We start from the raw sequence: 27,123 nt of genomic DNA, 5'->3' as shown, positions 1-27,123 counted from the left end.
ACAACCAATGAAATGCTTTTTGAAACACTGTCACTGTTGTGAGGCAGGAAACACAGCAGCCAATTTGCACACAGCAAACTCAAAATAATGAACTGAGAACCTGTTTTTGATTGAGGGATAAATATCGCTGGGTGATTTGGAATAACGCTTCTGTTTTTCTTCAGGACATCTTGTGCCACAGATCTTATACATCCATAGATTCATAGAATCCATAAAATCCTTCAGTGCAGAAAGAGCCATTTGGCCCATCGAGTCTCTGCCAACAACAATCCCACCCAGGACTTATCGCCATAACCCCATGTTTTTACCCGAGCTAGTTCCCCCTGACACTAAGAGGCAATTTAGCTTGGCCAATCCACCTAACCTGCACATCTTTGGCCTGTAGGAGGTAACCAGAACGCCCAGGGGAAATCCACGCAGACACGGGGAGAATGTGTAAACTCTACACAAACAATCACCCGAGGCCAGATTTGAACCCAGGACTCTGGCGCTGTAGGGCAGCAGTGCTAACCACTGTGCCACCATGCTACCCATAGAGCAAGCAGATTGGGGACTCAGTTCAACATCCCATCCGAAATGCAGCACCTCCAACTGTGCAGCACTTCCTCAGTACTGCACAGGAGTGTCAGCTTTGATTTTTGAGTCCTAGAGCAGGGCTTGAATACAGAACCTTGTGGCTGCAGACACAAGAGTGCTACCAACAGCTAACACCAGCAGAGACTCATTAGAATAGAAGGAAATGATCTGCTACATCTATTCAAAATTATTTGAGGCTTTGATAAGATAAATTGAGACCAATTATTTCCAGTAGTAAGTGAGTGAATAACACAGAGAATACAATTAAGGTCATCATTAAAAGGACAGCAGGAGAAGTTGGGAGAACTTTTATAGATGTAAATGATTATTAGGGTATGGATTGGATTAGAACCAGGATCAACAGTAGCTTTTACAAGGGAAGCAAAAAAAGGAGCAGACATTTAGGAGGATTTGGGGAAAAGACACAACAATGGGAGTGACACTGTAGACTCGATGGGCCAAATGGCCTCCTTGTGCACTGCATAGATTCTATGATTCTAAATGGCAAATTCTTTCATAGCGATGGAGGGCAATGGACCAAATTTCCTTCTTTGCCGTAAAATTTTATCATCACAGAATGTTGCTCAAACTCTCAGAATTCCACATTCTAAACATTGAATTACTCAGTGTTAACATAAACACTAACTATAGTTTGGAATTAATGAGGACTTTATCCTGTTTGAATGCTTAATATTCACATATGTCAGTGTCAGAAGGGGGTCACTTGGGAGCAGCCTAATTTCTGAAACCAGTGGGTTGTGGGTTCAAATTCTCCTTCCGAGAAAGGTGTTGATATCACTGTACAGCACGGAAATTGTGCTCTGCTTTTGACAGCGCTATTTTCTGGTTTAACTGCTGACCCATACATCGCTTGAGCTAAATGTAAATGATTACATGGCCCTCTTCCAGGAGGAATAGGCAAATTTTCCTCGTGTCTTAGAGACCCTCATAACATTTAAGAACTATTTAGATGTGCACTCGTGATGCCAAGGCACACAAAGCTATGGGCCACATGTTGGAAAATGGGATTAGAATAGTCAGGTGGTTTGGCTTTGAGTGGCATAGATGTGATGGGTGCTCCGTCCCTCACAGCACTGTGGATGGACCTACACCACAAGGACTGCAGCGGTTCAAGAGACATCTCATGACCTTCGTCTCAAGGGCAATTAGGGATGGGCAATAATTGCTGAACTAAACATCGACACCCACATCCCAAGAAGAGATGCTCCCTCAACGAGGTTCTCCCTCAGGTCGAGGTGCCACGTGACAGTGTGACTCTCTTGTTTAACGACAATGAAAATGAGACTGATCTGAATGTTGTTTCCTTGTTTCAGTCGGACCTGAAAATTCTTGTGAAGCTTTAACAGTATCACCAACACATTCCTCAACTCCAAACTCCAAACTTGCTAAAAGGTACACTGTTTTTATTGTTAGTGTTGAAATGATATGGCTTCTGTGTGAGTGATTAAATCCTCTTGAACAACTTAGGCATGAGGATGGATATCATTTGCTGTCCTGGGTCAGTCACAGAGCAGCAATCATTGTTGGATTGTCATTCCACTCGAAGCTTTCCATCCTCGACTCAGCTCCACATTTCTTGTCTGATCTTCCGAGCTTAAATTCTCCAGAACTATGGAGTGCAGCGTCCCTCGGAGAACTCCACCGCAACTCTGTAGGACAACAGGTGGGTCGGGCGAGAGATGGATAGAGAGGCAGGTATATAGATGTGTTGTTACTTGGAGCCAAGGGTGGTAGGTGGGTGAGAATACAGACGAGTGCGGTCGTAGGTGTGTGAGATGGGTGGGATTGCAGATAGGTGAGGTGATAGATGGGGAGGGTGGCAGTTGAGTGAGATAGTAGGTTGATGAGGTGACAGGAGGGTAGGGTAGCAGTTGGGTGAAGTAGTAGGTTGATGAGATGGTAGATGAATAGTGTGGTAATTGGGTCAGGTTGGCAGGGTTGCCTGGTTTGAGAGCTAATCAGATTCGGACATTGGGTAATCAAGTGGTGGGTGCAAAGGTTAGTCAGAGAGAATAATTGGGTTGGCTCAGGTTGTGGCATAGTCACAAGGTCAGATGGGATATTTCTGGGTGTGGGGTGATAGTTGGTGTGTCAGGGGGTTCATCAGTGGATTGGGAGGAATTCAGAGGGTCAGCGTGATTATTCGGGGGTCAGTTCTGTGGTTACCCAGGGATTAAATTTGATTCTTTTAGTCTAACATTTCCTGGGTAATTATCCAGTTAAGTCCCATGGAATTGTTTGAAGTGTCCAACTCTCACCCAGAGCTGAAGATTTTCAAAGAGGGACCCAGTGAACAGCAGAATTGTCTGTTGGAAGTTCTAGTGTCCTACGCAATTCCCATGGAGGGCATCATGTTGGGTCATCTGTAGGGTCCTAACACACCTGTTTTGTGTTTGCTTGAATTTACATGTGCAAACCAAGTCTTTTCTTTTTCTGTTAAAACCCACAACCCCTAACATAGTTGGGGCACAAAGAAAGAGCAGTTACTGTTGTCCAGTGTAAACATGGAGGTTACAATGATGATGATGAGAAAATACCAACTAAACATGATGAAAAAGCTGCTGGAAATACGCAGCAGGTCACTTCTTATCTACAGAGAAAGCAGACAAGGAGAACCCTGAAGAAATGGTTAATATTGATCTGGTCAAAGTTCACTGCTGTTTCTGAGATTTTGCTGTATGCAAATTGGTTGCCACATCTTCGATATCACAACACTCGTGGTTGTTTAAAAGTATTTCCTAGATTATAAAGCTCTTTAGACCACCCAAAGGACATGATAAGTGTGATATAATTTCAAAACCCACTTCTGTAAACAAATGACTAAGAATCAATTATGGCAGGAAACAAAGGATGATTGTTGATGGCTGTTTCTGTGACTGGAAGGCTGGTTCCAATCCTCAGTGCTAGGTCCCCCGCTTTCTCTGGCACATATCAATGATTTCTATGTAATGTAATGAAATTTACCAATGCTGTAGATAGCGAGGAGGATTACTATTGACCGCAGTTAGATATCAAAGGATTGTTCAGGTGGGTAAAAAAGTGGCAAATGGAATTCCACCTAGAAAAGTGTGAGGTGATGCATTTGAACAGGTCAAACAAAGCAAATGGTTAGACAATAAATGGGAGGATACTGGGGGATGTAGAGGAAATGAAAATCCTTGGAGTGAATGTCCACAGGTCCTTGAAGGCAGCAGGACAGATCGATAAGGCGGGTTAAGAAGGCACATGGAATCCTTTCATTTATTAGCCAAGGTATGGAATATAAGGTCAGAAAGATAATGCTGGAACTATATAAGATATTAGTTAGGCCACAACTTGAGTATTGTGTGTGGTTCTGGTCACCTCATGACAGAAAGGATTCATCAGAGAGGAGACTTACAGGGATGTTGCCAGGACTGGAAAATTGCAGCCAAGAAGAAAAATTTGGTCGGCTGGGGTTGTTCAGCTTGGTTTAGGGGAGAATTGATTGAGATGTACAGCATTATAAAGGGCCCGGATAGAGTGGACAGGAAGGGCCAGTTTATTTTAGCAGAGAGATCAGTGACTAAGGAGCATAAATTTAAAGAAATTGGTAGAAAGATTTGAGGAGGGATGAGGAAAAGTGTTTTCACCCAAAGGGTTGTAGTTTTCTGAAAGTGTGATAGAGGCAGAAACACTCAACTCATTTCAAAGATGTTTGGATAATCTGCAGAGCAATGTACAAAATGCTGGAGAGTGTGATTACACTGCGGCGGGGGGGCTGGTTTTTAGATACAACAGACATGATGGACCAAGTGGTCACTTTCTGTGCTGTAAACTTTCTATGATCGTTAAGTCCAACACTGCTCATTTCCTATTCTCTGTGTCACAGTCTGGTTTACATTGTGCTCGGAGTGCTGGGGGCCATTCTTGTGGTGTTTGCTGTTTCTCTACTTCTGTTCCGGAGGCGAATTGACAAGGGTGAGTTTCTGTTTCTCCCGACTCATTTTGTTAGATTTCAATAATTTTCTGAAGAATATAAAGAGAACCTAATTTGCTGCAATCAACAAACATCTCTGATTCTGGTATCCTGCACATTCTAAGATAGATGTGTTAAACATGGAAGAATATTGAAGTTGTTACTGTTGTTCGGAAACAACAAATAATCCTGCGAACTCTGGAGCATGTGAAACTCAACATGGGTTTAGAGCGATAGAGACCATAAGACCATCAGAAATAGGAACAGGAGTAGGCCATTCAGCCCATCTGTTCTGCCATTCAATAGGATCATGTAGATTTGTTTATGACCAAGGGCGGAATTATTTTGGCCGTGTATGCCCCAACTCTGGAAATTCCCATCCCAGGTCAATGGACCTTTTAAATGGTCCACCAAATTCTCTATCCCGCCCGCTATGATTCACAATGTGGACAGGACGGGAAAATTTCGCCCCAAGTCATTTCTTTGCTGACCTGTGTGAGGGAAATCTTGCTGTGATCTTTCAGTATGACAGCCTAGTTCCCCAACTCCCAAAAATCTATTGATGTCTGACTTGAATGTACTCAGTGGTAGAGCATTCATAGCTCTCTGCAGCAGAGAATTCCAAAGATACAGAACCTTCTGTAACCTCATCCAATCTCAGTAAATGGGCCCACACTGTGCCCTGGGACTGTGACAGGTTTAAGGCAGAGGTGGATAGATTCATGAGAGGTGAAGGGATCATAGGTTTTGGGGAAAAGGCAAGAAAATGGGGTTGAGAAACTTATCAACATGATTGAAAGGTGGAGCAGACTCGATGGGCTGAATGCATTAATTCTGCTCCTATATTTAATGCAGTTGCGGTCTTATAGAAACTGTGTTCTAAATTCTCCAGTGAAAGGAAGCATTTCCTTCCTATCTGCCCCATGAAATCAACTGAGATTTTTTTTAATGAGATCATCTTGCAGCAGAACAGCAGAGAATATCGGCTTGGTGTGGTCCCATTGCCCCTTTATTGCACAATCCTTCAGGGATCATGTGATTGGGCCGTAACCAATAGAATGCAAGTGCACAAGCCTACCAGGAGCCTATCAGGAGCGAGAGCGTGCAGCCCCAGAGGCTGGAGGCTTTTGTTGAAGCCCAGGCATTGTTAGGAGTAGACCTGTTAAACACTTCATTGTATAGAGTTCTTCTCAATTAATAAATCCTTTAGTTTGTGACTTACCACATTGAGTTGCCTCGAGTTATTACATCTGCTCTATTCAATCTTTCCTCATAACACAATTTCCTTCTTGGGAATTAGTGCAGTGAATAGAGAGCAGGTATGTCCTACCTGAAGCTAAAACCTACAAACTGCACTTCAGGCGTAGTGTCACGAATTGCCCGTTTTATTCACAAACCCCTCGGTAACAAAAGATAACAACCCATTTGGCTTTCTTTAAATGCTAATCAATGTCGGGTCATGTACCCTGAGACATTCTAAGGTAGCGACCATTCCAATTAAAGCATTTTCAATGTTAACATTTTCATTTTTCAGATACAAATGACATAAGCCATGGAAGGGACAACGATAATCTTAATGACAATCAGGTGGGGAGATTAAGTATGATTTCTCTGATTAATGTCAGGAAATTTTCAAACCTGGATGATGTAGAATTTACAGTACTGAAACAGGCCATTCAGGCCAACTGGTCTATGCTGGATTTGATGCTCAACACAAGCCTCCTCCCATCCCTCTTTATCCAACCCGAACAGCATAAGCTTCTGTTCCTTTCACTCACATTTGCTTCTGTGGATTTGCCTTAAATGTATTGATGCTGTTTGACTGAACTACACCTTGGATTGGCTCCAATCTTTAATCTCATAGAGATGGACACAAAGGGAGACAGACCTTGGCTTTACTGTTGGAAATGAGACCTCGTTAATTATTTCATCCCAACTTTCAATTTGATGACATTTATCAGTTTATGGTCTCATCTATTCCTGTAAAGTCTCAAGTATTACTGCCAAAACAGAACAAAACTTAAGAATAAGAAAATACTAACAAAAGCCAATGAGTCCACCTGTTCTGTGATGAGAGATTGGCCTTGCTGTAACTTCACCCATCTAATTCCAAAGCTCTGGAATTCTGTCTGACTAATTCGTCCCTTCATTTTTTTTTGAGGCATTCCGTAAAATATCTTTGCTTTAAACCTTTGGAAGATTTTGGTCACCTTCACTAATATCTTCTTCCTTGGTCTACATTCCTGAATATGCTGCCATGGGTCTGTGTCATTTTACTGTGTTAAACGCTCCAAAGAAATGTACTTCTTTCTGTTAAATATGGACGTTCTATGCTGGTTCTACTGTGAGATAGTAATATGAAAGATGCTGTCATTTTGAAGGGGTTTGCATCATTGAATGCAGTCCTGTTTCCCTGTGAATTAATTACAGCACAGTTCACTGGGAAGCTGCTGTGAAGATGTTTATTGAAACATCTTCACAGCAGCTTCCCAGTGAACTGTGCTGTAATTAATTCACAGGGAAACAGGGACTGCATTCAATGATGCAAAACCCCTTCAAAATGACAGATCTTCTCATATTACTATCTCACAGCTAGAACCAGCATTAGAACGTCCATATGTACACAGCGAAAGAAGTACATTTCTTTGGAGCGTTTAAACCAGTAAAATGACACAGACTCAGAACTATTCGCTGTAATTGGATCTCAGTGAGTTCTGAAAAATGTGTCCTTGTGATTGGTGTATGAGAATTATGCAAAGATAGAATGGTGCGTGCCATGTACCAGTACGCCATCTTGTGGGAGGCAGACCTCCTCGCTAAAGGATGAATAAAGGCTGATTTAAAACCCCAAATGTTTCATCTGGTCTGTCAAGAATGCAAGGTACAATTTTGCTGGATGGCAGCAAAATTCCATATCACATTCTGCCTTGGAAAATTTAAAATTTAAGGCTAGATTCAGCAAGCTGGGCCTCTTCTCTGATTAATGATCTGATTGAGATTCAGGTAGAGATAACAAAGATGTTTCCACTTGCAAGCAGTGACCAGAAATCGTGGATAGTCATCAATAACATGGAAGCAGTGGTAATGGTATTGTCATTGGACTAGGAATCCAGAGATAAAGGATCATCTCTCTGGCGACCTCAGTTCAAATCCCACCACAGCAGAACTCAATAAAAATCTGGAATTAAAAGTTACATGAGGACCACAAAATTATTGTCAATTGCTGTAAAAACCCATCCAAAAATGTCCATTAGGGACATTTCCCTTTGGAAATCTGCTGCCCATACTTGGTCAGGCCTACATCTGCTCATAAATGCCCCCTGAAATGGCTGAGCAAGTCTCTCAGCTCAATTATGGATGGGCAACAAATGTTGACCCAGCCAGCGATGACCACATTCAATGTGTGAATAAAAAAGGTTCATCCAATAGTGAATTCAAGAGAAACACCTTTACCCAGAGTGTTCAGAATGTGGAATTTTCCACCGCAGGGAACAGTGGAGGCAAATAGCTGAAATACATTCAAACAGAAGCTGGATAAGCACATGGGAAGGAAAGGATTTGAATGTTATTTTGATGAGATTAACTGGACAGGTTTATGTGGAGTTGGGACAAATGATGTGTTTCACCACTGGAGATGGATTATCGAATGTTGCGATCACTTGTGAACTGATTTGCAATAATCTAGAAATTGATTTCTCCACAAATCACCATTCAAGATAAATGGAGATAAATTGGATCTTTATTTTCTATATTACAGCAATTAGCAGTTGTAGAAGAGAACATTGTGTATGCCAGTGTAAAGCACAACCGAGGGAACTCAACAAAAACACACAGCGAGCAAAGTGTCCGCTTCACTAACAATGAGGATGGAGTCACATATGCAGAACTGCAGATTCAAAAGCCTGAAGAGTTCAGAGGTCGAGGCACTCAGTTAACAATGAGGATGTGTCAAAGTTCAATGAAAGCTCCCAAAGAGCAACACACAAACTTTGATGAATCTGAAATGGCAATATATACTAACATAACTCATTAGGAAAAGTATTCATGAAGAGCATGTGATGAATATTATTCCTTCTTACTTTGCAATTAAATTTTATCTGCTATGAACTGTCCACAAACTTATTTTGTCAATTTATTTGAACACTCTGAGTTATTCCCTCCAGTTTTACTGCCGCTTCCTATTTGGTATCATCGTCGTATTTAATCAGTGAACAATGAGCTTCTGGTTATTGATATAAATGAGAAATAGCAGTGGTCCCAATATCGAGCTTTCTATCCCACTCAATATCCATCACCCCCACATTCCCAGCCTACCAATAACATAACGGGTACAATTTAGTGACTGCATTAGTTCTGGGTGCAAATCCCATCACAAAATATCACGAAGGGATAAAAATGGGATTTGCATCTGTTAGATTTCTGATTGGAATCTTCCCGAACCCTCCCTGATGGTGCGATCAGGTCCATACCCAGGGAGGGTGAGAACCAGATTTGCATCAATTTGAATGTATTATAACTTCATTAGAGAGGTTAAAGTCAAATCTCAAACCTCATTGAATCTTCCCACCCACCAGTGTGATGTCACGTTGGCACAGATTGCTAATAATTTTTAAAAGAATGAACCAGTTCTGCAACAGCAAGGCTCAGAGTGCCTACGGGCTGTGATCAGACACTGCATCTGGATTGTTAAGATACCTTTCTACTGCCTTGACAGGTCCAATGGGTCTCTGCAGTACAATCCCCAGAGGGGCCCTGCAGTACATTCCCCAGAGGGTCCCTGCAGTACAGTCCCCAGAGGGTCCCTGCAGTACAGTCCCCAGAGGGTCCCTGTGGTACAGTCCCCAGGGGATCCCTGCTGTACAGTCACCAGGGGATCCCTGCTGTACAGTCACCAGAGGGTCTCCTACATGGTGGTGGTCTGCTGTGCTCTGATGTAACTTGGCACAGCAGCAGGATGACATACTTGATAATGGTGATCATGAGTGTCCCCTCTACTGGGAAGGAAGTCCAGGGGGACAGTAGAGGGAGAGTTGTGAATAATGATGAATAACAACTCTTCACTCACCTGAAGAAGGAGGAACGTTCTGAAAGCTTTTGCTACCAAATAAACCTGTTGGACTTTAACCTGGTGTTGTGAGACTTCTTACGGTCAGTAACCGCCAGAGCTGGACAGTCAGATAATATGTGTCAGTTTAGAAATAGAAAGAGGTTAGACAAAGAGGGGAAAGTTTTGCAGATGACACAAAGCTGGGTGGGAGGGTAAGCTGTGGAGACGATGCAGAGATGCATTATTGTGATTTGGACAAGTTGAGTGAGTGAGCAAATGCATGGCTGATGCAGTGTAATGCAGATCAAAAACAGGAAGGCAGATTATTACCTGAATGGTTATAGATTGGGGAAGGGGAATGTGCAACAAGACCTGGGTGTCCTTGTCCACCAGTTGCTGAAAGTAAGCCAGCAGGTGCAGCAAGTGGTAAAGGTGGCAAATAGTACATTGGTTTTTGTAACAAGAGGATTCGAGTACAGGAGCAGCAATTTAAAGCTTATTTATTAATGTCACAAGAAGGCTTACTGCAATGAAGTTACTGTGAAAAGGAATGTCTTGCTGCTGTTATACAGGGCCTTGATGAGACCATACCTGGAATACTGTATGTAGGTTTAGTCTCCTTATCTGAGGAAGGATGTTCTTGTTATGGATGGAGTGCAGTGAAGGTAAACAGACTGATTGCTGGGATGGCAGGACTGAGAATTAAAGAAAGACCAAATTGGTTAGGATTTTAATAGCTGGAGTTTAGAAGAATGAGGGAGGGAATCTCATAAAAACCTGTAAAATTCTAACATGACTGGACATGATGAATGCATGAAGGAATTTCCCAATGGTGGGGGTGTCCAGAACCAGGGGTCAGAGTCTAAGGAAACAGGGTAAACCATTCAGGATGGGGGGGTTAGCCAGCTTAATGCACTCATTGTTTGAAGAAAGTTTCATTCTCCAGCTTCACTCACCACCAGTTACGTCTAGGGAAATACACAGCCCCATGTCAGGGAGCTGAGCAGAGATATCCTCACATTGGAATTGAGTCTGCCTCCCAGTTACTCAATCAAAATTTACTTTTGACCAGAGAATTTTCTCTGTGAATTGAGGTCCTTTTCTGCCTGAAGTCTGCCTCAAAACGTGTTTGTGGATCTGATACATGGAGCAGCAAAGGCTGTTCTACTCAATACCAGGTCTCCTCACCCTGACAGAATTGTTGTTCATCACCAACAACAAGATTGAGATTAAGCAAATTAAAACAAATTATCAATGAAACTTTATCTTTAAATTATTTTCATAAAAGCTGTTGTGGTGCTGTTTTGCTCAACCCTTTGTCTTGCTGGAGATTTTGTTTCCTTCAAGTAGCCAGACCAGGTTTTGGGGTTTTAAATCAGCTGTTTATTCACAGCTATAGTAAGAGCCCGAGCATGCCAGCTAGAGGTAAGCTGGAGCCCTGAATGCACAAACAGATATACTTCCAGGTGTGATTACAAGTAATTAACACAAACCAATCAGAAGTATGCATTTCTATAGGGATTATCTCTGTCCACCCACAATTATTGATTCAGGTTACATCATGCATGAGATATAAATATTAAAAACTAGTCACAGCCTCTGCACACCTGCTTAATTATAACTTTCAATCAGTGTAAAAGTTTGAATATGCTACGCAATCCTTGCACATTGTCCTTGATACCCAATTTATGTCCATATTTGTGGATATCAATTATTTCTCCCATGTCCAGATGTCTGACTTAATGAATTCTCTCAGACAATGCGTGGGATTTTCTGACTGTGCTCCCCTTGAAACTGGCAACTTCCACCCAAGTTCAACAGACCTTTCCATGGTCCGACCCTTGTTTGCTATGATTCCTGTGACAGGTGGAATGGGGAAATTCGCCTCTATGAGTCTTAGATAGATAAACAAACCTAGACTCTAGAGTTGTTCCCTCATGCAAGCTGGTGTAGTTCTTTTATTAGATATGGCTAACAGGATTTCTAGATCTTAGGGACCAGATTTCATCATCTGGATGACTGAGCCTTCATGACATAACTTCCTGCTGTCTTCTTCCCTTTTAAATTCCTTCTGCAACTTATATTCAAGTCTTATTTCAGTGTGAGACACAGGAGCTGGGTTTATGGTGACAAGCACTGATCTGATCTCCAACAGAACAATGTGGATTTTGATTCTCCTCATTTGCTCTCTGCCTGGTGAGTAACAGCCAGAACTGGATTGTCAGATAATCAGTGTTAGTTTAACTCTAGTTTACAGCTTATACGACAGAGATATTTAAATATTTGGAGACGTGTAAAGACACGAAAGACGATGTTGTGTTGCAGTGGATACGGTCTCTGTATCTGAGCCTGAAGCTCCAGGTTCGAATCCTGCTTCTGCTATTGATGGGAATGGAAGGTGGGTTCTAACAAGACCAAACAGTTTGATTATCATCCTGAAAACTGTTCCAGTACACTGAAGGTAGGTGGTAAGAGGGAGAGATACTCAGTCAGCAATGTCGTGATGTGGAGTGTTGTCCCTCATGCTACAGTCTCTAACTTCAGGCTTGTGACCAGGACCAGGGAGAACAAGCTATTGGGAACAGACACACACATTTGCTTTGTCTGCCTCATGTATCTCCAGATTTGGGAAGTCTCCTAAGTTTAATGGCACAAAATACTTAGCAAATATTAATGAATAATATTAATGATGTATTGTATCTTCTCATGAATGTATTAGCACAACATGCAGACATTCACAAAATAAAAAGTAAACTGCATTATTAATTGTGGGTGGGAAATTAAGGATAATTTAGTTTTTAAAAATCTAGTCAAGCCACATTTTTAAAATGGAAGCTGCCTTTAATTGGTCATTGTTTGAAATTGTGGGGGGAGGTTTTACATTCTCGCTTGTCCCGAAATTATAAAATCCTGCCCGAAGTCCATGGAGCTTCTCACTGTCTGCCTGTCTCCCGCTCCGATTCCCATGGCAGGCGGGGTGGTAAAATTCCGATTATCTGTGTGCAATACACACTGAAAACTGCAGTGATAATAATCCTGCAAACAGAACATGTCTCTCGTTTGCAACAGTTTCTGTTGTTTAACATACAGTTGATGAGATATGATCTTGTGAGATTCTGTCAGAGACAATGTTCCTCTCCAGTAAACAATTGGTTCATATTAATGTTCCCACTCTTTTTCTTTCAATTCATTAACTTTATTAAACTAGATTTCACTTTTCAGTCCTGCCCATTTTAACAATATCTAACACGAAACTGCAATGGAGTTCTTGACCAACATTATCAACTCTCTACTATTTACAACAGCTCCATTTTCTAACTAGCAATGACAAACTCTCAGTCTCATCTTCTCGAGTTTCCCTAAGGAAATGACCCAAAGTTCCTCTTATTATTTTAAACTTTGCACATCCCCCAGAATGTTTTGTGGAACTCAACCATGACTCCCATCAGAAACTGACCACAGTGTTTGATGGAGTTAGGCACAAACAACTCCCAAATGATGCACCAAGTATCAGCTGATATTTCATTGGACAGGTCATGACATGTTTCAACCTTCTCTGACCTTTATTAATGTTTCAACGCAACTTGTCCAAAATTCCCAGCATGCTTGATTGTAGCTCTTAACAATTTTCATTGCTGTTGCTGATGACCAACCGGCTACCATCCCCCCACTTGATCCTGCAGTGTGAAGCAAATTGGATCACAAACTATGCCCAATTTCCTTCCACGGGTTAGTCTTAAACAAGTGACATATTATCATTATTTTTTCCTTGCAATTAATTAAATTCTTGCCTATGTAGCATCAATTCCATGTTCAACTGTTGGGTTTTCTCTTTATTCCATTTAACAAACTGAATCAGTTAAATAAATTCAAGTGCACAATGTTATTAATACTGCAACATGTGACATTAGACAAATCCATGGATGAATCTTTATACAGTAAAAAGTCTGACAACACCAGGTTTAAGTCCCACCGATTTATTTGATAGTACACTCACTAGCTTTCGGGTATGCCCTTCGTCAGGTGAATGGAGAGTTCTGGCCTGAGACAGAGCATATAAAGCACAGACAATTTACAGATTACTGATTAGAATGTGAATCTTTACACCTAACCTGCGGTTCAAGTCTTAAAGTGGCCGACAATGTGAGTGGAAGGAGCACTGATTACAGGTTAAAGAGATGTGTATTGTCTCCAGACAGTACAGTGTGAAGTTTTGCAAACCCAGGCAAGTCACGGGGGTTACAGGTAGTGCGACATGAACCCAAGATCCTTGTTCTTGGGTTCTTGGGTTCTTGTTTCTTATTTGAACTATTTTAATTTCCAGAAATAGTTGATATATAATGTTTAGCAGTTTATGGAGATATTAATAAGTCAGAACTTTCTTGATATTTATGAAGAATCGGATCAGGATGATAACATCTCTGGTGAGGTTAGAAGGCTTTCCCTAGAAAACCAAGCCTAAAAGCTAAACCCGAGATGACTAAAAATTCATAGGATTAAACCCTTGAAGACTTATTAATGAGGTACAATTGAAGAGTAAATACACTCCTACCATAACTGACAGAGAACTGCACATGGGAGATGAGCCAAACTTTCAACTTACATCAAACAAGAAGAGCATTGATAAGGTGTTAAAACCAATACTTCACTGATAGTTTGTCTAAACAAATGAAAATATGTCAGATGATGATGGCTACCAATCAAAAACCATCAAAAATAACATCAGCTATAAGCGTTATTAAAACACAGATCCAAACTGCCAAAACAAACAGAATGAAAATTAGTTCTTGGGCATCAGAAATGATTAATCCTGGTGAACAGGAATCATCTTATCATTTGGAACTTGCCCAACCGTATCATTCTTTACCAGATTTCCCTCATCCTGAGTTCCTACAATCTGAACACCTGATAGCTCATCACTTGTCCCTTTGTTCACATCGAGGAATCTAACTAAATGATTTTGCTCATCTCATACCCAAGCGAGCTTCACTGATCCCAGTGATGTAATATCAGACTGATTGTCTGTCTGATTATCTGTCTGCAAAGTCTGCATTGATGAAGAAACAGGCAGAGAAGAACGAAACCAAAAAGAAAAGGAATGAGCATACAGGGCCATAACACACAGTATTGATGATTATACTGAGTACTATATACTTTCATTTGGTTTCCACGATACCATCCAATCTTTCCAGAGTCCATTAACACCTTGTACAGAGATGAATTACTTTATCTATAATGGAATGGAGTCCAGAATCTCCATGAAAGAAGAATGTACCTGGTTGATAAATCTGTTGTCCCACCTTATTCATTATTGGATTCACTTTACCATCAAAATAAGCTTTACTCTGCTTTCTTCTATGTCCCATTTTAACAGCGGCTGACATCTTGGTAGCTTGAACATTGTGCACCAGTTGCTGTACAATTCTCTCATGACTAACGGCAATTATTTCAGATTCAGAAAAGTTCAGTCCTAAAAGAAGTTCAATTCTCCTCATGGGATGTGCAGTCATTAAAACCTGTGGAGTAAATGCACTTGAATTTGAGACTGAATTTCGTGCTATCATCAGAACAAAGGGTAATAATGTGCTCCACGTCGAATTATTTTGCTCTACGTTTTTCCAAATCAGGGTTTTTAAAGGATGATTCATCCTTTCCACTATCCCACTCGATCGAGGTTGATAGGCAATGTGGAACTTCTGATTCGTCCAAAATAAGGTCATGACATTCTGCATGACTGGAGCAGTAGCTCACCAACGCCTCTACTTTCTCAGAAGACTATGGAAATTTGGCACATCTGCTACGACTCTCACCAATTTATATAGATGCACCATAGAAAGCATGCTTTCTGATTTATCACAGCTTAGTATGGCTCCTGCTCTGCCCAAGACTGCAAGAAACTACAAAATGTCATGAATGTAGCTCAATCCATCACACAAACCCACCTCCCACCCATTGACTCTGTCTACACTTGCCACTGCCTCGACAAAACAGCCAGCATAAATAAGGACCCTACACATCCTAGACAAAATCTCTTCCACTTTCTTCCATCAGGAAAAAGATACAAAAGTCTGAGCTCATGTACCAACCAATTCAAGAACATTTTCCCTGCTGCCACAAGACTTCTGAATGGACCTACCTTGCAATTAGTTGATCCTTCTCTACGCCCGAGCTATGACTGTAACACTACATTCTGTAATCTCTCGTTTCCTTCTCTATGAGTGGTATGCTTTGTCTGCATAGCGCGCAAGAGACAATACTTCTCACGCTATACCAATACATGTGACAATAATAACTCAACTCAAATCAGTAAAAAGAATGCTTTGATCTGTTTTGATGCTACGTTGGAGTACCCACCTGATAAACACTTGCTGTACCAGAATATTAACTGTCACTTTAGCTGTGTTGCTATGGGTGGGGAATGCTTCAACTCATTTACTGAAAGTGTTAATTATTACCAGGAAACGTTGATATCCTCCCTGACATGGTGGAAAAGGACCAACATCATCTATCTGCAAATTAGTCATTGACCCTTCAATTGCTCCTTTATGCCTCAATTTCCCTTTACTTTGTTGCTTTGAAGGTTATTTTGAAGACATACTCAATAATTATTTACATAATGCTTTATGTCTTTAGTCACATTCAGCCACCAGCATTCCTTTAATTCAATCAGCAGCTGTTTCAGCTCCCTGATGACCCTGAACATCACGATAGTGGTAAATGATTTGATTACAATCTTGGGTTGGTCCCACATACAATCCATTCTTAAGAATAAACCCATCCTGTAGTTGAAACTTATCTTTCCATTTGTCATAAGAAGCAGGGCATGCTCCATCTTGTAGCTATTCTGAATCATCATCACTGCACTGAACCTGTTTAAGATCTTCCGGGAGGAATTCTCTTGCCACATTGGTCGAAAAGCCAGAAATTCCTGCCTGTCTGTCAATGGGGTTTCACATTGTCCGCAACCTGCCGCTAAAATTCCAGTGGTGGGTGGGATGGGAGAATTCCAGCCTCCATAATCTCCTGACAAACAGTAACAGCATCTATCTACTGTGGGCAGTACGGTGGCACAGTGGTTACCAGGCACCTGAGTTCGATTCCCAGCTTGTGTCACTGTCTGTGTGGAGCTGGTATGTTCTCCCTGTGTCTGCGTGGGGTTTCCTCCGGTGACCTGGTTTCCTCCCACATTCTGAAAGAGGTGCTGGTGAGGTGCATTGACCCAAACAGGCGCCGGAGTGCGTCAACTGGGGAATTTCACAGTAACGTCATTGCAGTGTTAATGCAAGCCTTGCTTGTGACTAATAAATAAATAAACTTTTTACTTTAACGATCTGTTCACCCACTGGAAGCTGCCATGATTCTCTCTTTTCAAGCACCATGTTTTGCCAATTCATCTGCTCAAGAATTCCCAATGGGAGAGGTTATGTCATGTGCCCCAATGATCCCATATTCCCATCCTTGGGCAATATGAATAATATATTTCAGCAAAGGTGCTGACTTTTGAGGTTTCCCACCCGTTGAAACAAAACGTCTCACTTCCCACAATGGCAGGACGCCTGTTCCTCTATTGCAGACATAATATATATATATATATACAAGCTCAGCATGGGAACTTACCAGGGTGACTAACCACATAAACCACAGCAGTCAACTCAGCTGCTTGAGCACTCATTCCACTAGATAGTTTTACAGCTAAATCAACAAGAGCTATTCCTCGATCAACCTCAACATAGATCCCACACCCTGTCATTCCTCCACAACAGAGGACCCAGCAACAAAGATATTCAAAGGCCATTTTGTGTCTGCCCTCTGCACAGGTATGTCAGATAGATACCAGATCGAGCAGGCTTCACGGATCCTCCTCCCTTTTTTGTTTTGGCAGAAATTGTTCCTTGGGATCACTTGTTGCCACTATTTAACACTCATGAGGCTCACCGCTGTAATTTAGATTGTCAGCTAAGAAACTGGGCAATTTAGTCCTTTTGGCTGTAATATCTTGACCCTGAAGCATTAAAGTCCAGTGTGCTATGCATTGCCATTTCTGCCAACTCCAGCATGATGCCACTACCCATCACATTTTCAACGCACACCACACCCCCCCACCCCGTCAGCTTTCCACAGGGGTCACTCTCCCCGAGACAACCTGGTCCACTACTCCATCACGCCAACACCTCACCCACTGCCCACGGCACCATTCCATGCAATCAAAGTAGGTGCAACACCTGTCCCTCTACCTCCTCCCTGCCCACTGTCCCAGGTCCTAAATGCCCCTTTCAGGTAAAACAGTGCTTCACATGCACCCCCTCCAATCTGGCCCATTACATTCGCTGCTCTCAATGTGGTCTACTCTGCATTGGAGACCCCAAACGCAGACTGGGGAACTGCTTTGCTGAACACCTTTGGTCCATCTGCAAGTAGGACCCTGACCTTCCTGTCACTTGCCACTTCAACACACCGCCCTGCTCTCCTGTCCACATGTCCGTCCTTGGCCTTTGGCAATGTTCTAGCGAAACCCCAATGCAGACTGGAGGAACAGCACCTCACCTTCTGATTGGACACTTTACAGCCTTCCGGACAGAACATTGAGTTCAACAACTTCAGGGCATGAACTCTCCCCTCCACCTTCACTCCTTTCCTATTTACTTTATTCCATTTCATTTCATCTCGTTCATCCATTTTATCATCCTTCTTTTTCACTTCTATTTTTCCACTGTTCCATTCCAGCTCTCCTTCTTTCCCCGTCCACCCCCCCCCACCCCTTTCAGTGAAACTGCCACATTCCTCAGGCTGTCCTTTAACAATCTGTGCCTCTGTTCTGTCATTCTCACATTCTGATCACTGAATGGATGCTCTTAGCACTTTCTCAGCCTTCTGTACCCTCAGTTACATGTCCATTGTCCAATTCCACACCCCCTGCCTCCAACAGCACCAGCCCCCCCAACCCACCCCAGTAGTATAAATCTCTTTTCTCTTAGCTCTGATGAAGTGTCATCTAGACTCGAAACATTGGCTCTATTCTCTCCCCACAGATGCTGTCAGACCTGCTGAGATTTTCTGTTTTTGTTTCAGATTCCAGCATCCGCAGTATTTTGCTTTTATCTTGCTTTGTGGAGTCTGTTTCATCGTTGTCTGGGGATTACTGCTTTTAATGTCAATGGAGTTCATTTATTTAACTCTCTGTAATCAACTGTCAGTCTCTAAGAACCATTTGGTTTCCTAACTGGCCAAATTAATGAATTGTTTGTGGAAACTACAGGTCATAAAGCTCCCTGTTGTAGCAGACTCGTGATTATTTTTGTAATCTCCCCTTCAGCTTGTTTAAGGGAAGCCGCACTGTCTTTGAGCTTTTGGCTCAGAGCCCTCTATGATTAGTTCTCCTCTCATTCGACCACAGTCACGCTTATGCATCACAAATGCAGCTGCATGTTCAGCAATCATCTCTTGTTTTGTTCCATCATCAGACATATTGACAGGTTTAAACCAAAACTCCCCAACTTTACAAACCCTGTCTGCATAAGTTCCTGTGGATATCTGTATTGGCATTTCATTCACATCAGCCACCTACCAGATACAACAATGCGATGCGTCAAAAGACAGATTACGTCTGCTAATAAAATTAGAATCCAAAATGTGCTCTGGCATACGGGGAAGATGTACCAAAATAGCTGGTTGAAAATAAACTGCATCCCCAACTTAAACTCAACCAAGTCCTTTTCAAATCTTTCTTGGAAATGTCCTGTAAACCCACTCAAAATAATTATCCCTTGCTTCCACTAGGAAAAACCAATATCTCTGGGTGTGTTAAAGGGAGTGCAGGAACTCCCTGTTTCTCAAAGGCATTTGATAGGGTAGCCTCCCACCTCACCTTCTACCAGGGGTCTCCCTACACCATTCCACTTGGCATCACACATCCAAACTGGAGAGGCTGGGGGCAGTTATGGTCTCTGATTCAAATCCCGTAGTTGTTGATAAAGAGAAGCAATCTCCTCCACGTCCCTGACTGGACCCTCCAGTGGCAGGGTGTTAACCCTGACTATTGCCCCCACCACCCTCCCCGACCCCCTCCACCATTGTTCTGGTGCGGCCTCCAGCCTGGGTTGGCCTTGCCGCAGCAACAATGGTTATCACCAGCTCTGCTAGCTTAATGCCAACATTAATTTCACAGTAACTTCACTGCAGTGTTAATGTAAGCCTTCTTGTATTAATGAATAAACTTTTATTTACTTTACTTTAAAATATTTTCCCCTGCGTGACAAACAAAAGGCAAATCGACTGCAGTTTCACTGAAACAAACTCCTTCTTTATTTAACATTTCAGGCATAATATTCAACATAAATATACGTTAGTTGCAGCAAGTGCTTTAACTTAGTCAATTCAATTCATTTTACTTCAAACTTGACTTTAACTCATTGGATTTCACCTTTGACTAGAAACAAATACTACCCATTTGAATGAACAGGCCAGTTCTGTCCTTGGATATGGATCTTCCTTGAGGTTCTTTGTGCTTCTGATCTTCATTGTCCTTCTCTGAGGCTGACCTTCAGGGTCCACATCGTGAATGTGATTCTCGAGTTTCCGCTAAGAAAAAGACTCAAAGTTCCTCTTTTTATCTTAAACTTGGCGCATCTTTCCAGGAAGTTCTCTGGCACTTAACGAAATAGACCATTGGGAGCTAATCGCAGTGTTCAATGAAAGCCAGTGATGTTACTTGTAAACATCTCCCAAATGTCAATACCAAGTTGCATGCAAGTCACATTGCCTCACCACATATGGTAAAAGACAGTTATCAGCGGCTCTGGTCTGTCTTGCACACGTCCAAACCGCCATCCTTATTTGGTCAACACAGGAAGTGTCAGGTCATGTCGCACTGGACAGGTCACAACTTGCTTCAATCTTCTCTTGGTCAAGTTCAAGTCAACTTGGCCAAAATTCCCAGTATGCTTCATTGTAGCTCTGAACAATTCCTGTTGCTGTTGCTGTTATTGGTCACCCAGCCACAAAGGCCATTGGTCTAATATCTCTTCAGGTCAAGTCCACCCATCCCCCAGGCTGCTTTATTTCCATACCTCAGACCAATATGTCAGGAATTTGTACACTTTTCACATCTTGTCTGAAAAATTATTCGTTTTGTTTCCTTACTATTCTTATCCTGGCCGCCAGGAATGATTCTGTGTTTATTCCCCTCCAGGTTCTGCTCAGTGATCAGTCTCCAAGTTTCTGAACCTTCTCAGCTCTCTGCCTTTCAATATTCTTGGTTGCCTGAACCTCCCCTTTCCAAATCCTCCTTCAGAACAGGCTGCAGAAAACAAGGACAAGAGGTTGAAAATTCACCCAACTGTTTACGGTTCGCTGATAGAAATGGAGAAGACTCTCCGAATAAAGTTGTTGCTGCTGTTTGAGGGGAAGAATTGCATTTCCATAGCATTGTTCTTGTAATGGAGAAGAAAAAACATCTTTTCCCTCAAACAGCAACACAATAATCTCTTTTCCCGGCAGGATAAGTATTGGTGAAGACACTCTGGAGAATTCACCTGCTCCTCTTCACAATGCCACCATGGGAAGGTTTACACCCACCTGGAAGGGCAGATAGTGTCATGATGGTTATCTGCCCAAATCCCACTTGCTGCAAAACCATTCACCACCCCATTCATTGCAATTTGTCACCTGACCTCCCCATGAACATAACAACATAAGAACATAAGAAATAGGAGCAGGAGTAGGCCATCTAGCCCTTCGAGCCTGCCCCGCCATTCAATAAAATCATGGCTGATCTGCTGTGAATTAGTTCCATTTTCCTGCGTTCTCCCCATAATCCTTAATTCCCTTGTCTATCAAAATCTATCTACCCTTGACTTGAACATATTCAACGAGGTAGCCTCCACCACTTCAATGGGCAGAGAATTCTAGAGGTTCACCACCCTTTGAGTGAAGAAGTTCCTCCTCAACTCCATTCTAAACTGCACTCAGCCCCCTCCTCCAGATCGTCTATTAATATGAAATCTGCAACAGCCCAAAAGAACCTGCTTTCAAACTATCCACGCTCACATCATTCCAGTGCCACCCTTCCAAGAGGTTTCATTTTCCCCCAGGTCAGCCGTGACCCAATGCAGGCCTCCAAGGGCAGCACGATGGCACGGCAATTAGCACTGCTGCCTCACAGCGCCAGGTACCCAGGTTCGATTCCCGGCTTGAGTCACTGTCTGTGCACAGTCTGCACATTCTCCCCGAGTCTGCATGGTTCTCTTCCACTTTCTCCGGTTTCCTCCCACATTCTGAAAGACATGCTGGTTCGGTGCATTGGCCAGGCTAAATTCTGACTCAGTGCACCCAAACACATGCCAAAGTGTGGAACTAGGGGATTTTCACAGGAACTTCATTGCCGTGTTAATGTAAGCCTACTTACATCAATCAATAAATATTAAACAAACAATTTCCCTCAGTCATCAGAACCTGCTCCTCAGCAGTCATCTAAATCGATACCTAACACCTCCGGCCATCCTCCAAGGCCACCAATCCGTGCACCATCACCAAGGTCGGCAATCTTCACCTTCTGAATTGCCAAACTCACCCAATGATCTGAAAACCCTCTCCTGCCAGGATTTAATGTGGGTGTCACATCCCATCGGTACTGCCTACATCACCTCTCAGGTCAGATCAAGGACCTCTTTGCTCCTGTCATCTCCTCCGGGCTGTTCCTCAACTAACTGCAAGTTGGACCTGTCAGTTAGGTTTGTTTCTCGGTCTGAAACCTCTTGATGATGTCTCACAATCACACTCTGGAGTGAAGGTCCACAGTGTGAGGCAGAACCCTAATTTCCAAACCCTCCTCCACCTCATCCCCATTCGCCCAGCCCCTGTCAGTGGATCAGGAAAATACACCAAATATTTTAAAAAAATAAATCCTTGAGAGAAATGCTTTGGGACACCCTGAGACTGTGATATATGTCTATATTAATGGTTATTTTCATCACAAGCTAGGTGGAATTTAACTCATTAGAATATATGTGTTTGAATGAAGCAATTGTCCCCTGTTCAATTTCTGAAATGTTTTCTCCTCAGTTTCAGGTGCATTGTGGGCAAAAAAGGAAGTAAGAGGAATTGTGGGAAGAGCGATCACAATCGATTGTCACTATGGGGCAGAGTACCGGTCAAACGTGAAATATTGGTGTCGCGGCTGGACTCACCAGTGTGATGTTGTAGCAGCGACAAATTGGCAAAATGGCAGAATATCAATCACAGATAACAAGACACAAGGAGTATTTGTTGTCACAATGAAGAATCTTCACTCAAGAGATGCAGGATCGTACAGCTGTGGTATTGAAACATTTGGCTTTGATCCATTGTATAATGTAAAACTACAAATATCTAACGGTACGTTATTCTCAGCGGTGACCTTTGTTACTTGAGGAAGGTCCTATGAATGAAGCTTTTGTGGATCCTCACTTTTGTGGTGAACCCTGACCTGGTTGTCCACCACGGCATCCCGTGAAAATTCCAGTCCATGCTCCTTGAAGGAAGTCAGGAGATGCAGCTCAGGAAGCCCATCTCCGGTCTTCTCCTGCTCTAGGCTATTATGGGCTGACTTCCCCCACAGGGGGATTGAAAGGCTGATGGCCAGAAGGGTGTAAGGTGTCACGGGAGTTTGGGCAATCGGGTGGCACATTCGGGACCGTGCCTCAGAAAGCAGGAGTTGGAAAGGGGGTGGTGGTGGTGCCAGAGATTTTGGAGGCAAGTGTTAGGGGTTCGATGATGGAAGACCATGGGGTTTTAGGGAGTGCATTGACATGGACATTCCAGGTGTGACAGAGGGCACTGATGGCAGGACAGGATGGACACTCACCTGTGCTGCCAGAAGGAGGTCACTCATTTCTTTTCTGTACTGGGCCGTGTTCCTTCACTGCCACTGCTGCCACCTCCTACGCTGCATTGCCCGCCCAGCCTCTGATCCACTCACCACCTTGAGGGAAGAATCTAATCCTTTGTTCCTCCATGTCATCCAGCTGTTGTCTCAGCTCTCCCTCGGTGAAGTGTGGAGCTACCCCTCACGGTGCCAGTCCCTCCTATGCCTGACTGGGAGTCCATCATTAAGCTTGAATTCAGCTCCCCCACAGCTGCGGCCACTCTGGGCCAGTCACCTGTCTGGAGGCTCCATAATGACCTGATTCACATGGAGGCTCTTTCATTGCACTTTATTTAAACTGAGAAGGGAATCCTTTAATTGTTTATTCATTGCCTTTAACTGTACAAAGTGGTGGGCAGTAATTGCAGATTCCCTTGTATCCCTATGATGAGACAGAGGCCTTCTATGCCCAGTGGACACCACAGGGGGGGGAGTGTTTTATTGACCTCGTTAACCACATATCATTTTGAAGTTCCATGTGTCCTTTGAGATTTTATTTGATTCAATATCTCTTTAAGAGGTTAATTAATTTTGATTTGATTTGATTTAGTATTGTCACATGTATTAGTATACAGTGAAAAGTATTGTTTCTTGCGCACTATGCAGAAAAAGCAGACAGTTCATAGAGAAGGAAAAGAGAGAGTGTAGAATGTAGTGTTAGTCATAGTTAGGGTGTAGAGAAAGACCAACTTAATGTGAGGTAGGTCCATTCAAAAGTCTGATGGCAGCAGGGAGTTATCCCTCAACTTGTTGATTTAGTTTCATTTGTTACCCCAAAATACAACACCGAGATACAGGGTGAGAATTTCCACTCATCCCACACATTTTCTCCCCACCTTCCAGTGTCAGGGTGGGAGTGTTCCAGCTCAACCTCAGAGAGCGGGAACCAATCAAATCTACACTCCCATCGAATGCGTCAAAACATCAAACACAAATCTGGCAATTTTGGTTCATTTTCTGCCGTGGATTATTTCAGGCTCTCACCAACTCATTCACATTCAAGACAAGAACAATGAAATAGCATTGAAGCTCATTCTTCAGAGACGTTGCCCTGTCAGGATTAGGGTCAGGCAGCTGTGGGATTTTCAAAGATAAAGTAAACTCACCCGGGCTTGCCCCTCACTGTCTCCATTCTCACATCAGCAACTCCCACCTCAGCCAGGTGAGACCCTCCATCACCAGGACCCCACCCACTCTCCCTGATTGGATGATCAGCTCAATCCCTGGCCTTTAATTGGCTGGAGCATTGGAGATAGCAATGGACATTCCTAAAGTGCAAGGTGCGGTGTCTGGGCCCAGACTCTCTCCCATGTCCCGTTCCCAAACTCTGATTAAACACCCACCTCCATGGAGATGTCAGAATCCAACAAGGCGACCCCTGGCTGAGACACTGAAGGGGAAAACAAGAAGATATTTGATGTTTGGATGTTCACTCAGTATCTGAATGATTGTTTCCTTCCTACAGAACCCGTCTCTGTTCCTGTGCTTCGATTTTTGACACCACTTTATGTCTCATTTCCTGGGGGCTCAGTGTCCATCTCCTGTGAGTCTGTCAAGGGATCACTTCCCATTCGATACACATGGTACAAAAAGACCCTGTCTGAAGCTTCAAAGCTCTCTGACACCAATAAACTGGATCTACATTGTCAATCCTTCACACAGCAACATCATCAATATTACTGCACAGCCTCAAATAAGAAGGGAGTAAAATCCAGTGAAATGTTTACAGTGTCAGTGATCAACAGATCAGGGAAGAATTGCAGTTATGAGATACAAGATAGACGCCATGGTAAGTGTTATTTTATCCAAACAATATGGTTGATGATTTTTTTTTATTCTTGCCAGTAGATATATATTTGATTGGTTGCATAATTACATTAAGAGCTGGTCACATGACTTGATGGTGCTGTCATCAGGGTGTTGCAAAGGTTGGTGTTTTAATTTCAGTTTGTACTCTGTGCAGGCAAGGCCTCCTGGAATAAACTTGTTACGTTTTACTTTGAAACTATGGGGGCAAACTTACGAAAAATATTCTAAATCCTGGAAAACGGGAGAGTTTCTGATCCATTTCTTGGCAGCGTCCAAGAAATGGATCAGAATCCAGGGGTAGTAGAATCCCCCTCCCCCATCAGCTCCCCATTGTCCCCCCCTTCTCTGCCCACTAACCCCCGTCCCGTCCTGTCCCCTTTTGATATTTCAGTCCCCAAATAAATTGTATGAATTTCTCCTGTTTTCACAATTTAGATATTTGTTGTCAGATCACTCCCCCATATAATGTGATAAATTTCTATATTAAGGATTACTTTCAGGTGGAATTTAACTCATTAGAATGTATGTGTTTGAATGAAGCAATTATTCTCTGTTCAATTCCTGAAATGTTGTCTCCTCAGGTGCATTGTGGGCAGAAAGGGAAATAACAGGAATTGTGGGAAGAGCGATCACAATCAATTGTCACTACGGGGCAGAGTACTGGTCAAAGGTGAAATATTGGTGTCGCGGCTGGACTCAGCAGTGTGATGTTGTAGCAGCAACAAATCGGCAAAATGGCAGAATATCAATCACAGATAACAAGACACGAGAAGTATTTGTTGTCACTATGAAGGATCTTCGCTCAGGAGATGCAGGATGGTACAGCTGTGGAATTGAAGAACTTGGTCTCAATTCAATATATAACGTAAAACTACAAATATCTAACGGTACATTATTCTCAGTGATTATTCTTACTATTTGAGAAAGGTCCTATGAATGAAGGTTTTGTGGATCCTCACTTCTGTGGTGAATCCCAACCTGGTTGTCCACCACGGGCTCCCGTGAAATCTCCAGTCCACGCTCCTCAAAGGAAGTTAGGAGATGCAGCTCATGAACCCCATCTCCGGTCTTCTCCTGCTCTAGGCCGTCTTCCCCTGCGGGGACTAAAGTGGGGATTGAAAGGCTGATGACCGGAAGGGCGCAGGGTGTTGCGGGAGTTTGGGCAATCAGGTGTTGGAATTGGGGGGTTGGTGTTTGCCAGAGGTGTTAGGGGTTCGGGTGCTGGAAGACCATGGCACGTCAGGGAGTACATCGACATAGACATTCCAGGTGAGACAGAGGGCACTGATGGCAGGACAGGATGGACACTCACCCGTGCTGCCGGAAGGAGATCATTCATTTCTTTTCTGCACTGGGCCATGTTCCTTCACCGCCACCTCCACTGCCTCCCAGGCTGCATTACCCGCATAGCCCCTGAGCCGCTGACCATCTTGGGATAAGAATATGGTCCTCCTCTCCTCCACGGCACCCAGGTTGTCTCAGCTCTCCCTCGGTGAAGTGAGGAGCTACCCGTCATGGTGCCAGTCCCTCCTGTGACTGACTGCGAGTCCATCGTTAGAGCCTGAATACAGCTCCCCCTTGTTAACGGCACACAGCTCTGGCCACTCTGGGCCAGTCACCTGTCTGGATGCTCCATAATGACCTGATTCACATGGAGGCTCTTTTATTGCACTCTATTTAATGTGAGAAGGGAATCTTTTAATTGATTATTCATTGTCTTTAACTGGACAAAGTGGTGGGCAGTAATTGGAGATCAACTTAATGTGAGGTAAGTCCTTTCAAACATCTGATGGCAGCAGGGAGTTATCCCTCAACTTGATGATTTAGTTTCAT

The 27,123-nt window shown here is 43.0% G+C and overlaps 2 protein-coding genes across 2 annotated transcripts in view; both read left to right on the top strand.

The window, feature by feature from the left end:
• LOC145357143 (uncharacterized) overlaps positions 1–27,123 on the top strand; it is a 120,859-nt gene that overhangs the window by 22,451 nt on the left and 71,285 nt on the right. Inside the window, exons 11-14 of the mRNA XM_080210299.1 lie at positions 22,641–22,952; positions 24,947–25,079; positions 25,330–25,409; positions 25,872–26,177. Of these exons, the coding sequence (XP_080066425.1) occupies positions 22,641–22,952; positions 24,947–25,079; positions 25,330–25,409; positions 25,872–26,177 (831 nt within the window). The remainder of the gene's footprint in view (positions 1–22,640; positions 22,953–24,946; positions 25,080–25,329; positions 25,410–25,871; positions 26,178–27,123) is intronic.
• On the top strand, positions 3,102–8,643 carry LOC145357017 (uncharacterized). Its single transcript, XM_080210060.1, has 4 exons — positions 3,102–3,175; positions 4,448–4,536; positions 6,069–6,121; positions 8,292–8,643. The coding sequence occupies exons 1-4, from the start codon at positions 3,102–3,104 to the stop codon at positions 8,565–8,567; spliced, it is 492 nt and encodes a 163-aa protein (XP_080066186.1). The 3' UTR covers positions 8,568–8,643.

Source organism: Carcharhinus amblyrhynchos, chromosome 22, assembly GCF_965287045.1.
Source record: "Carcharhinus amblyrhynchos chromosome 22, sCarAmb.v2.hapA, whole genome shotgun sequence".
Lineage (NCBI taxonomy): Eukaryota > Metazoa > Chordata > Chondrichthyes > Carcharhiniformes > Carcharhinidae > Carcharhinus > Carcharhinus amblyrhynchos.
Note: the sequence above shows the minus strand (reverse complement) of the source record. Positions and strands in the feature narration are given on the sequence as shown.

What these genes read in the sequence shown, in the direction of transcription:
- LOC145357017 (XM_080210060.1), top strand. Translation starts at nt 3,102, where the DNA reads ATGGAGGTTACAATGATGATGATGAGAAAATACCAACTAAACATGATG. An exon ending in CTGCTGGAAATACGCAGCAG is followed by an intron (nt 3,176 to 4,447) that starts GTCACTTCTTAT and finishes TCTGTGTCACAG; the next exon opens with TCTGGTTTACATTGTGCTCG. An exon ending in CCGGAGGCGAATTGACAAGG is followed by an intron (nt 4,537 to 6,068) that starts GTGAGTTTCTGT and finishes TTCATTTTTCAG; the next exon opens with ATACAAATGACATAAGCCAT.